The sequence below is a fragment of the Limanda limanda genome, chromosome 6, assembly GCF_963576545.1.
Source record: "Limanda limanda chromosome 6, fLimLim1.1, whole genome shotgun sequence".
Lineage (NCBI taxonomy): Eukaryota > Metazoa > Chordata > Actinopteri > Pleuronectiformes > Pleuronectidae > Limanda > Limanda limanda.
Window position 1 is genome coordinate 12,384,002 of NC_083641.1, and position 13,403 is coordinate 12,397,404.

The 13,403-nt window shown below is 42.6% G+C and overlaps 1 protein-coding gene across 2 annotated transcripts in view; it reads right to left on the minus strand.

Moving 5' to 3' along the window:
- gria4a (glutamate receptor, ionotropic, AMPA 4a) overlaps positions 1-3,473 on the minus strand; it is a 109,955-nt gene extending 106,482 nt beyond the window's left edge. For both annotated transcript variants that reach the window (XM_061073764.1, XM_061073763.1), the window contains exons 1-2: positions 3,380-3,473; positions 53-211 (exon numbers count right to left, since the gene is read on the minus strand). In XM_061073764.1, the coding sequence (XP_060929747.1) occupies positions 53-211; positions 3,380-3,473 (253 nt within the window). The remainder of the gene's footprint in view (positions 1-52; positions 212-3,379) is intronic.
- Between the last annotated feature and the right edge of the window lie 9,930 nt (positions 3,474-13,403).

The window sequence follows — 13,403 nt, forward strand, 5'->3', positions numbered from 1 at the left end:
AGAGAGAAAGAAAGAGGTACATATTTGTTTAATTTTAACTTTGAAAACTTACATGCGTTGGTGACGGCGAAGCTGTTGGCGGTCTCTATGTTGTCGACATGCGGGACCAGGTTAAAGGGCGCTTCCGTAGCGTTTGGGCTGGTGTTGTGGAGGAAGATAGCAAGTCGAAACGCTGTATACTCCTGATCAGTATTCCTAATGAACAACCCGCCTGGTGAGAGGGACAAAGAGAGAGGGGGCAAAGAGGAGAGGAGCATGACGGAGAGGAGAGGAAGTGAGTTATTGTAGGGCAGAGAGGGGTGGGGTGGGAGCGTGGCGAGAGATGGAGAGACGGACAGGAGGAAGAAGAGTAATGTGTGGAGAGAAAGACAGATTGGGAGGGAGGGCAGAGGAAAACAGAGGAAGGGGTGGGAGAGAAGAATGCCAAGATCTTCATTAGCTTTGTCACAAAAGGTAATTTGTCTTTCAGCACATCCTCACTCTCACACACACACACACACACAAACACACACACTCACGCACGCATATAAACATGAGTGGAGACACACTTGCATATACCCACACTGTGCATTTCACTGATGAAACTGAAGAAAAAGACAGAGATAGAGAGAGAGAGAGAAGAGAAGAGAAGAGAAACAACTAAGCCGACAGGAAGGCAGTCAAAGAGATAATGAGTAGGGGAGAATATAAAAGAAATCAGAGGAGGAAGGCCAGATCAAAAAGTGTCAGCTAAATAAAGGAGTAACGCCGGGCCATAAAAAAAAAGAAAGGGAGAGGGAGGTGGGTGCTAAGTGTCAGTTGGCCTTTAAAAATGAGAATATACATCAATATGGTCCATCTGACAGAATAAGAAGGAGAGGGAAGAAAAGAGATGATAAGAAATTGTGAAGGTGACGTTAGAGGTTTTAAGAGGATGAGGTTAGGAGAGGTTAAACCTGAAAGAAAAGGAGAGAGATCTGGTGTCCTTGGTTAAGAATGGCAGATCAATGCCACAGTTTGAGAAAAGCATTCAAACATTTTGGAATCATCTCAAGCCTGTTCAATGATTTAAATGTAGTTGGAGCTGACATCAGTAACAGAAAAGACAAAATAGCAAAACATGCTAAATGAATTAAGACAATCTGCAAAGTTGCCTGTAGTTCAGGTGGGGAACGGGTTTCCCCTTAACCAGAGGCTATTCCGCCATTCCGCCATTCCGCGTGCAGAATAGTTTTTGGACAAGAAACTGAACTGCATATTGTCTCAGCAGTTTGATGTATGATAGATGCTCTGTATGAAGGTGCGTGCGAATGGGTGACGGGCCAAACTGTACTGAAAAGAGCTTTGAGTGGTCATCAACACTAGAAAAGCTGTTTCATTAACTAAAAGGGACTTTGGAGTGAAAAAGCGATGTATGTGAAATGTTTGTTTGTAACGCCAACAACACACTTCCTCATTACTCCCTGCAGAACTTAGGACGGAAGTGAAATGATGTCTGATGTGACTTAAGTTGAAGTGATTCAGACTCTGCTGGATCACCCTGTAAAGCCTTGGCGTGGCATCAACAGAGGCAAAAGTGCGGAAGGGGACAAAAGACAACCGGACTGGGGTTGGGGGGCAGGACATATTGACTGAAGCATTCATCACTACATAACCTGTCACTCACCTGTCTGTCTTAATGTGTCTCATTCATGCAGAGTTCCTCCTTGCTTTATGTGTGTCTCTCTGAAAGATCTCCATGCACCTCACAGTGGGCAGACACTGAGCACACACACATGTTCACACAAACATATGTTGCATATGTGTGGATGATGTGCAAAGCATGTCTTGCACTTACTGATTAGTTATCAGCAAAGTCTCATGTTTACAGGTAAGAACCTGGATTGCAGTAAAAAATGTTTTTGTTTTAGGGTTGGATTTTCACATTAGCGCTTGCACACACACACACATGCGCGTGCACACACACATTAACGGCCATGCCTGTGTCCCAACATGACTCGGTATTGCACCAGTCGTTCAAATACATTTCCCAAACACCCTCGTCTGTGTCAGTGTCTGCCTCTATCGCTCTCTTTCTCCTACGTGCACACATAGACAAAAAGGCAACTGCTTGTGCCTCCACTGATATTAGACTTGTGTGCAATGCAGAGATATGCAAATGACTCCTCAAGTGAACTGCTGGGGAGCCAAGTGAGTGATCAAGTACATTTAAGCGTTTTATGGAGGGCGGTCAGTTGGCAAGACGGGAAGCGTGGAGGGATGTTTTCTTCTGCATGACCACATACAGTACATTATGTATGTGCATGCATACATGTTCTCCGCGTGCACATATGTAGGCATGCTTAAATGTTATAGTGTGTAGTCACATTGTGTACGTGCATGTAGAGGCATATTTGCAGCTGTATGCATAGCAAATATGTGTGGATTTTGTGTGGATTCATGAACACATGCATGCTTCAAAAACACTGGGAGTGTGTAGTGTGTGTGTTTGTGTTTGCCAAGCAGAAAATATTTAGCATATTAAGTTTATTGGCAGCTGTAGGGAGACAGAGTCAAGGAGCTGAATCTCATTATAGGACCTCCTAGCTGCCCCCCACACCGAGTGATGCAGTGCATTCATTATCACACACACACATGCTTGTGTGTGTGTATACATTAGAGACAGAGAAAGAGACATGCATACTTCTATATATATATATATATATAGATAGAGAGAGAGAGAGAGAGAGAGAGAGAGAGAGAGAGAGAGAGAGAGAGATCCCATTCATGTGTGGTCTATATGCACTGAGCAAACCACTGATGATGCTGATTTTTAATTTTCCTAACTTTATGAACCAAAAACAGGATTTTCCTGCACTGACATGAGTAGGGAGATAGAAAGGGGGGAGAGGAAGAGAGAGATACAGAAAGAGAGAGAGAGACGGAGGAAATTAGATAGACAGAGGGGGAGAGAGGGAGAGAGCAAGAGTGCTGCAGTGTCTAAACAGTGAAGAAAAGAAGACTAGAAGGGAACAAAGCTTCCTGAAACATTCATGAACGCAAAAACCTTTAAAATAAAGGCATCTTTGTAATACAGAATGGATGGAGTGAAAGAGTTCCAGTGCATTTATAAACGTTATGAGTCACAGCAGAGGTGCAACACATCTGAGACACAGAACCAGAAGAGAAAGGACAGGGTCTGAGGATGGAGCGAGGGAACATGTGTCTATAATCCCGTGTTTTCTGTCACATTAACCCCGCATGCATTTCTTGTCAGTGATATTTTTTTGGGTGTTTTGGTTCCTGGAGGGTCCCGGTGCACTCCCCCCTTCCTACAGCAACTCAACCCCACTAATAAAAGGCGCAGTGTGTCAGATGTGAGTCTCCGTGCGTAAAAAAACAGCAAAACCTCCCAACTCACCTATCTGCACTGAGCTGGGGAAAGCCCCGGTCGCCAGCCCCCAAAGGGCGGAAAACACCCCGAGAAAGTGCCAAGCAAAAATTTTAATCCTCATGTTTCTTTTCTTTCTTTCTTTCCTCCAATCCCTTTCAGAAACTGTTGAGAGACATCGAGGGAGACGGAGAGAGAGGGGGGGTTGCGAAAGAGAGAGAGACAGAGAGAAAAAAGGTGTCAGAAGGGGGGGGGAAAGGGAATAAAGAAGAAAGATGACAGAGAGGTTGTCTTCCCCCTCGTGTTGTCCGGAAGTATTCCTATTCCATGGTGGGGTTCGTTCGTTTTCTGTTGCCCCTGCAGTGTCCGGGAGAGGAGAGCTGCGCGCCCGGTGAACGAAGAGAGACGAGGAGAGAGAGGAGAGGGGGGGGGGACACTCGCTGGAATGATTGGCGAGCTGGGAGAAGAGTCTGCATGGAGGAACTGGACATGCGCGCCCGTCTCTCTCTCTCTCTCTCTCTCTCTCTCTCTCTCTCTCTCTCTCTCTCTCTCTGTCACACACAAACATCCACCATCCCTCTCCTTCTCTCTCTCTCTCTCTCTTTCTCTCTATCTCCCTCGCTCTCTCTCTCACACACATACAGCATCCCTCTCCCTCTCTCCCTCTCTCCCTCTCTCCCTCTCTCCCTCTCTCCCTCTCTCCCTCTCTCCCTCTCTCCTTCTCTCTCTCTCCCTCTCCCTCTCTCCCTCTCTCCCTCTCTCCCTCTCTCCCTCTCTCCCTCTCTCCCTCTCTCCCTCTCCCTCTCTCCCTCTCTCCCTCTCTCCCTCTCTCCCTCTCTCGATCTCCCCTCCCTCGCTGCCGTCTTCAACTTGCTGTAATACTATACTAAATTCGTAGCTGTAGCCTTCACGACGTGGCTTGGGCGACTTTTGCGTAAAAACATGTTTTTTAAAAGGGGGAGTGTGCGTGCGTCTTTGTGCTGGTCTCCGTGAGGCACTTGAAACCAAACCCACCCCCCCCACGCCGCAACATAAATCCACGTCTCTGCGCACAGGACAGAGAGACAGCAGGGATGTGAGAGGGTTTCAGGGACTCCAGGTGGGCTGTGTCTTGAATGCTGAGGCAGAGTTCTGTGAGGAAGAGAGATGTTCTGCCTGTGCACCCAGCTGATTGCATTATAAACATGATCCACCCTGACGCATGGGTCCACTGTGCAGCCAAACCTGACTCTGCCTGACTGTCCCACCACAGCAGCAGCATCATGCAGGCCAGCTGACGCAGAGGGTATAACCTCGAGCCGTGTACAGCTGCAGGACGCTGATGGCGCCCTGGGGACCCGCTGAAACCATCGTTATTTCAACGTCACGACCCTGTAAGCACAAACGTCTGGCCACGGGGAAAAAACCACAACAGAAAGCACAAGTACACAGTGCCATAACTGCACAGCACAAAGCCAGGAATTAACGGTTTTAAACGGGAGCATAAAATTGTGAAAATGGACTGGACTAGAGTTCATTATGTTGTATCCCAGTCCGAGGGGTTTTTATCTGATCCTGCCCGGTAGCAGGTCGGTATAGAACTGACAGACGGTCTGGGATCGCGCAGTTACACGGTGCAGAGCACAGTCTCATTTCTCCAGATTGCAAAACGAAAGGGATGCTTCACGGTTGTCCCAGTGAAAGATGCGCTCTGTCCATCTCTGAGGGGTTTTCCCGGTCGACTGCAGAGCATAAATCAAATAAGGCTGGAGGCGAGTTCAACGTTTCTTACATTTCACACAGCATTTTGTTTGCTATACAGACTGGGTGTTCATTAAACTATTTAGAGTGAGATCACATCACACTCAGGGATGGCCTCCAATTCCATGTTGAAGTTGTGTTTATGAACCAAACAGATAATACGGCCAACCAAAGAGCGTGTCTTATAGTTATTGATGCCCTGTGGCTATAGATAGATCCGCTTTCATGGGCTTGGTTGAATTGATCAGTGTGAACATGTTGGTTAATAGAACATGGTACTTAAAAGGGGATACTTAAACGCTGGGCTGAAATTGGGGCTGCAATCAATTATTATGTTAAATTATCGATTCATTTGTTGATTATTTTCTGGATTAATCAAGTGAATTGATTGGTCGATAGAGTGTCAGAAAATTCTGTGAACAAATGTGTTTCTCAAACCCCCAAAATGTCCTCAATTGTCCTGTGTTGTCCAGGAACAAAAGATGTTCACTTCACATCACAACCAGAAAATAAAATTTAACAAGCTGAAATAATGGAGTTTCTACTTTAGCCTGTTTCAATAATCACATGATAAACAGATTATCGAAATAGCAAGCAATTAATTGAATAGTCAGTTGCTATTTGATTATTCTTTGCAGCCTTATACAGTTGAACTTTGAATGCACCACTCCAACGCAGCACCTTTCCACTCCTCGCTGTCTGCAGACTGACGGACTCTGTCCATGGTGCTGAAATCCCACTGTTCCATGCCGGCTGCAGGAGGAAGAGGGGAACATGTCCTCACTGTTCTGATGCCGTGTTACACACAGTGTGCGCAGTCTGCAGGTACAGGTCCAAACAAACACCACAGCAGGATATCTCACTGATTCCGAACTTGCCTCTAGTTTGAACATGTGCTAATTGGCAAAATCATCTTTGCAGATGGTAGCGTCTAACCAGCCACCATGGGAGAATAATATGTGTGCAGGAACATCAAAAGCCTGTGGTCTTTACTTTCTGAAATATAACTTTTCAAATACTATTTTAGCCAAGTCAATAGTTTAAAATATATGTCTTTGGGTTAATAATAACCCTCATATGAATAACTAGAATGTCACACATTAGAATGTACTCCTCTACCCAGGAGTCCCCTTGGGAATTTAAATTTACTACTTCCAGATTTTATTATTGTGATGTTTACCAAAATATCAATCCCCTAAACATGCCTGATTTTTATCAAGATCCATGAATTATTCACTGAGAATGAAGGAAAATGTTGAAAAAAGTTCACAATGTTAAAGGAAGGGGAAAAAAATATCCTGATTCTAAAATGTGTAGGGTTCTTCTATGGGTCACGCCCCCCTACTCCACAAAATTTCATGGAAATTGTTTTTTGCGTAACTTTGCTAACAAACCTAGACAAAAAAACAACCTCCTTGGCTGGTGCGTAATCATGTGAAGCACTAACGCCTCCTATAGACTGAACCATGGGTACACACTTTACAACCTTGAGTAGCTGAATTGAAAAGCGGGACAGCTTCTGATTATCAAGGAAATAAAGTATGGTTGTCCCTATACCATCATGCTGTTATTACAGAGCCCGGGCTTCCTCACTATTTAATGTATGGTAGAACTGTGATTCTTTAATCTTTATTCTCATGATGTTGCAAACAGGAGAAAGAAATGATAAAAGACTAAACCCGCAGCCACACAGCCTGAGTTCTTCCAGCCTTGTCACATAAGCATGTGTAAATACCTCATCCCTGATTAATTATACACCATAACTCACAGTTGGAACATAATGAGAGTTTCCATCTATAGTCATTTTCCTGAATTTGTCAGAGTAGACCAGGTAAGCCATCTTCGCCATCATCTGTTTGACTGTTTGTTTTGTTAATGGTGATTCATTGCAGTGTATTTCTGGCTCACAATTACTGCAAATGTAGATTTTTGAAACAAGATGTCTCATAAGGGGAGTTCATTGACTCTGCTCTCTTACTTATTAATGAACGCTCGCTGAATGTGAAAATGACTTTGTACTGTGTGTTGGCTCTGAGGTTTTTCAGTCTCATACAGCCCAACTTGGGACCTGAGGTTTTTACTGAGTGGGTTTTATCATGGTTCAGTGGGTTGTGGTACAGTTACACTTTTTATTCTCAAGAGAACTACACAAGCTTAATTAGTAAGAGTAACAAAGATTATATAGGTATACACAGATCAGCCAGAGAAATAAAACCCCTAATCGTGTCTGGCAGGTCAGTGTATTTAAACTTAGTCTCAGCCACTCACAATCCAAATTACAAAATAAGATTTAAACAGCATTACTGATGGTTCAGAATTAGCTTAATTAAAAGCAGTTACTTTTACATACCAGTTATGTTAATGAAGTATCGCTCTGCCTCCATGATGGTACTCACGCAGCACTTTTTCTGAAATCTCCCCATGGGATGAATTTCCTTCTACTAAGGGTTAACTTGCTGTCCAAGGGCATCTTTAAAGGGATACAGTATATCTCATCAAGCATTTTCCTACATCAGCAGTATAAATACATAATCATGAAAAAAGTATCCAATAGAAAGCACCTCAATATTTAAACAATGTTTACTCAAGTGAATATATACTATTCCCCATCATAGTCCTTCGAGGCCAAACGTTTAGAGGGTCAATTTTCAACATTGTTCCATTAAAATGATCCTACATCACTCAAGGAAACTTTGGTATTCAGAATGAGGAAGGAAGGGATTGAACCGACGGCTTTCTGATTAGCAGACAACCCTCTTGAGTTACAGGCGCCCCATAAGAACAGTGAAAATGATTATATTGTATTTTAGTAGACCTCAAAGGAAGATGATCATGATAGTGGATCTTGTCCTCGACCTTCCTTTGTAATAGGATCTTCCACCTATTTATGTTTCCAGAATGCAGTACCAGAGGAAACCCTGTAGCTGAAACCATCAAAGCAAACTAATCAGTTCAACTGAAAATTATAAAACTACCAGATTATTAGTTTGTGAAGCCCAGCTGATGGAATGAACCAACCTTTACTGTATCTTAAGGAGAATCCATCACAGGACGTCTGTTGAAAAAAAAAAATTTAATCGATATTTGCCCCTGCTAGGATTTTTCCAAAGTCAAGGATTGTGAGGAATTAAATGATATATTGCGGCAATTGTGCAAGTAACAACCAACACACACACACACACAAACACAGACACACCTTTTCGTTCCAATGTTTGCGCATGGATAATGCCACCATAAAGAAAAATTGTTTGTCTTCTAATATCTCGCAGCAACTTTGATCAATAGATCTATATTCAATATATGTTAATCAATTTATCCATATAGCCATTGTCTCCCGGCATTCTCTTTGTCTGCTGAATTGACCAAAGTCAATTACTTGGTTCACAGTCAATATACCACCCTGGTAATAACGACCCATCGGCAGAGTCCTAAAGGAATGTGGTAATTGACAGTCTGATGTTTTCTACTCTCACTCAAACCATATTGAGTGAAAATAAGTGATATAAAAGAGGAAATTTCTCCCTCTCTTTTGGATATTGCTTGATGATACCCACAAACTGTTCAATTTTCTCTGCTGACCAATTACATGGTGCAAAATGTCTCTAATCAGAATAAGATTATAGTCCAGATGGCACTGCAGCAGTAACGCACTACAGCCAAATCTCCTCTGGTCAGAAATGAAACATGACATGGGTCTATCGGGCCCATTGCCTGCATCTAGCTGCCTTCAAGACTTTGCCAAAACTGGTTGGATCAAGACTCAAACAGTTACAGCGCGTTTCACCACAGTCAGGAAATGGAAAAAAATCATGGTTATTGATGCCTCGAACCAGAAATGATTCTGGTCCAAACTCACAAGCTTTGATAGAAGTTAATCCAATGCTGATATTGGGCAGGCTGTCAGTAACTTGGATTGTTATGATATTTTCTACAGATGTTCATGTTTCACTCAAGATGAATTGTGAACCCAAGACTTTTCGACTTCATCAGGTCAAATTTTTAATCTGTTAACGCTGTTTTTGTGACTACATACACGCAAAATTAATAATTTTCCAATCATCCATCGTCGTACTTGGTGTTTGTTATGTTGTTGTTTGTGCTGAGTTAATAGACTGCATTTCCACTACATTTCCACATCCACTCTCTCTTTCTCTCTCTCACACGCACGCACGCACACACACGCGCACACACACACACACACACACACACACACACACACACACACACACACACAAAAGAGAGCATTTGAGGTTATCATTTTCCAATTGATACTTTAACATTTACTTTGAATTGAACTGCCTGCAATGCTATTACCAGACAACCCACTAATCACATACTAATTAGCAATTAACATGCTAATCCAAGATAATGACATTGTGCATGGTTGAGACTCTGTTACTCAATAAGTTAACCGTTTTCATACTTTTTAATTTTTTTATTTTGAGTCAACATGTGGTATGATATAACCCATGGACCCAAAGAGAGCTTTAGTCTATTTGTACTTTTTGAAACATTTTCTTTAAATTTGAATATTTAAGAATTAGATTCCAAAGAATTGGAGATCCCACATGTTGTGCCTGTGAATCTATCCATGGCATTATGAATGTGTTGTTGCATTGTGCTGTGACCAACAATACAGCATCATCACTCTTACATTCAGCACTGTTATTCAATCTAACATCACTATTACTGCCTGTCTGAATCTTTCATCAACAACTTGAGACCGTGGAGATGAGATAAAGAGTCAGTGATTTTCGAAAAAGAAGCAGAGGAGTAAAAAGACAAAGAAAATAGACGATCTATCCATCCATCCATCCTTCCATCCATCCTCTTATCTTTCATCCATCCATCCATATATCTATCACCCCTCAGTCCGACCATCTGTCTGTCTGTCTGTCTGTCTGTCTGTCTGTCTGTCTGTCTGTCTGTCTGTCTGTCTGTCTGTCTGTCTGTCTGTCTGTCTGTCTGTCTGTCTGTCTGTCTGTCTGTCTGTCTGTCTGTCTGTCTGTCTGTCTGTCTGTCTGTCTGTCTGTCTGTCTGTCTGTCTGTCTGTCTGTCTGTCTGTCTGTCTGTCTGTCTGTCTGTCTGTCTGTCTGTCTGTCTGTCTGTCTGTCTGTCTGTCTGTCTGTCTGTCTGTTTATCCATCTATCTATCTAACCATCCATCCATCAATCCATCCATCCATCCATCCATCCATCCATCCATCCATCCATCCATCCATCCATCCATCCATCCATCCATCCATCCATCCATCCATCCCATGTCATCCCTCCTGCCTGAAAGGATACAAGAGAAGCCCTCCTCCCCCTCCACTTTTATCTCTCGGTATTCATCCATCCATTCTTCTCTTTTTCTTTCTCCATCCCCTGCGTGTGATGACTCATCAATCTAAATGTCCTTCTCGCCATCACCTCCTCCGTCCCCACCCTCCTCATCCTCCTCCTCCTCCTATACAGCTCAATCCTCCACCTCAGCTGTGCGCTCTAGGATTGCTGCTCCTGACTGTATCCCCTCCACTTAACATCCTTCCTTTAACCCTCCCGCGTTTCCTTCTGCCCATCATTAGCGCAGTATCAGTATCCACCAGGCCTTCTTCACCTTTAGTTTTTCATGTCTTTTCTGCCCCCCAGTCATTCTTTCTGTCCGGCTTAACCCAACGCATCAGGCAACATTGCATTTCTCCTTATATCTTCATAGTACATCTCTTTCTTTTGCCATACCCTCAACAGCCAATCCTCTCTTTCCCTCTCCCTCCCCATAACCCCAGCAGCTATCTTGTATCTTATTGGAAACAGACAAAAAGAACATTAGCAGATACAAATCAATTGATGGTTTTACATTGTGAGGTTGCAGCTGGGGACTCATTGCATTGCTCTAAGTAAGGTGAGGATCAATGCAGGTCAATGGTGAAAAGTGCATTTGTAACATGCGCCAGCAACCGTTCAGCCACTTCAGTTTGATTTTGTCACTGAAAGGACGGATGGAATATTTCAGCAGTAATGAACAGAAGGCAGTGGGCATGCAACAGAGTCATGGGTGTTGTTCTTCTCATTGTTATGCAAATCCATGTCTCTCCTTGTTGGAAACAATTTTAATTATCCTGCAACTTTCCTGGACTTGTATAAAATACAGCTTTATTTTCAGAAAAAAATAATTTCTATTAAAAGTGGAAGTTAATGGCCCCTGTGTTTCTGACCATTAAACATTTCAGCTCAAATAAAAGGGTGACAAAATGTCATTGAATATTCTTTGCCGCTGGTTCTTAGCAGTGCGATGCTGGAGCAATATCAATTCAATTGCACAAACCATTGAGGAACTTTGAAGGTCTTCATAGAACGCAGGGATGATTGACTGAATGAACGTGTGCATTACGCTCACAGGCTCCACTCAGTCTCCCACACCTGTCACACCACAGCCCTCAGTGCAGATAAACAGTGACTTGTTAATAAATGGTATTATGGTTTGATTCAGTGACACAGTGACAGTGTGCCGCATCCATATGACTAGGGGCGAGAATTAACGTCAGGCTGAGAAGCCGGTTTTGCGAGGTAGATAGTAATTCACAATTTAAGCCAGTGAACTTGTGCTCATTGTTGTTTTGAAAAGAAGCTTTTCGTTTGTTAAGACTGTCATTGTCTCATGTGTTAAATAAAAACTATAATTTTACTAAAGATGCAAAAATAGTATTCAAACATTGTCAGTTCTCACTCTTGTTGAGTGGATTCTCCTGACGGATTACAATTTTTCTGACCTTTTTGTTTTAACCCTGATCTAAATCTCTACACTAAACCAAGGTGTTGAGGGGGTAATATATATATTAATTTAGGCAACCAAGCTGCCAATGAATAAAATGCTTAGTTGTTTTTTCTGTAATCTTTCATAGGATTATATTACCTAACAAACAGTAAAATTATTTGTACATTATAATCACATAGGATTTGAAAATGTATTTGAAATTGTATGGAATGGAAACATTTATCAGTTTATAGGTATTGATATAGTGGATGAGGAGTAGGTTTTGTAACAACCTTTTTTCTTTTGCAAGTACATTTTTTAGATTTTTTTTTGCAATAACTACTGGAGTGTTTACCTGTAGCAAATGGGTTGCGTCTATAGAGCTTGTACCTGAAAGGATCTCTCAACACCAAAATATGCTCACACACATAATCTCACTGAATGCTCCCAATGTCCTTCGTGGTAAAAGCGCGTTGTTTGCTGTAAATATGCATCGATTGTATCTGTACAATCTCTTATGACATATGTTTGTACAAGGAGCTCTGTCCATGGCGATGAACAATTTCAAAGTACAGCAGCACTAAGCAACCTGCACTCAGCTCCTAAAGCTAGTGCGAGGTCTTTACTGGCAATCACCTGACTGACAACTTTGTCGGTGCTCCTACGTTGTCTGTATAATATAAAACATATAGGTTTATGTGCTAGCACTGTCCAATCAATTTACCAAAATCAGTTTTCAATATATTTTATCCATAATTTATACTATGTTAGGAAATGACCTGTACATTTTGCCCAGAGCACGTCTCATTTCCAAGATTCTTCTGTTTATATATGAAATTTCTAAACTTCTCCAACAAATCCCAGAATCCTCTGCTTTCGCTCTTGAATAAAGTAAGTTACTCTGGCATTTTTTGCCAACATACTTTATGAAGAGGACAAGTATTTTCTTATGACTTTACACAATCTGTGTCAAAAATGTTGTTCTTATTGCTTTGTCTTTGAGAAACCCCGTGGAGATGCCGACAGGCAGATGACTTTGCCGGGCCTCTTGCCAAAACCATTATAAAACGCCATCCCCGGGTGCCTGTCAGGTAATGATTACCCTCTTGTGCGACGGCCCTGCGTCTCCACACACTTTGCCTAAATGGTCTGCCCAGGTTCTGGCACTGCAGACTAAATACAAACTGTTTGACAGATCACAGACAGCACGGACCCCACAGGCTGGCAGATGGCTGTACACTGCCTCGATCATATGAAAGTGTTTCACATATGCACACTGACACTCAAATGTGCGCTAATGCTAATGTATGCCTACCTATGCACATGAACACAGATCTAAACACGAGCGCTTGGATTTGTGCAAACAGGAAAATATAAGTGGACAGACTTTGGCATGTGTTGCTGTTGCATATGCATCTTTTAATATATTGCACTTCAACATGCTCGATGCAGAATCTCTCTGTGCATCTCTCAGCCACTTATTCGGATCTGTGCCAGCTCCATTCTCCTCTCTTCTGATCCTGCCATGGGCCAAAATAAAACATCTGGGAGTTCACACAGCGAGTGTCTGTGTGTGTTG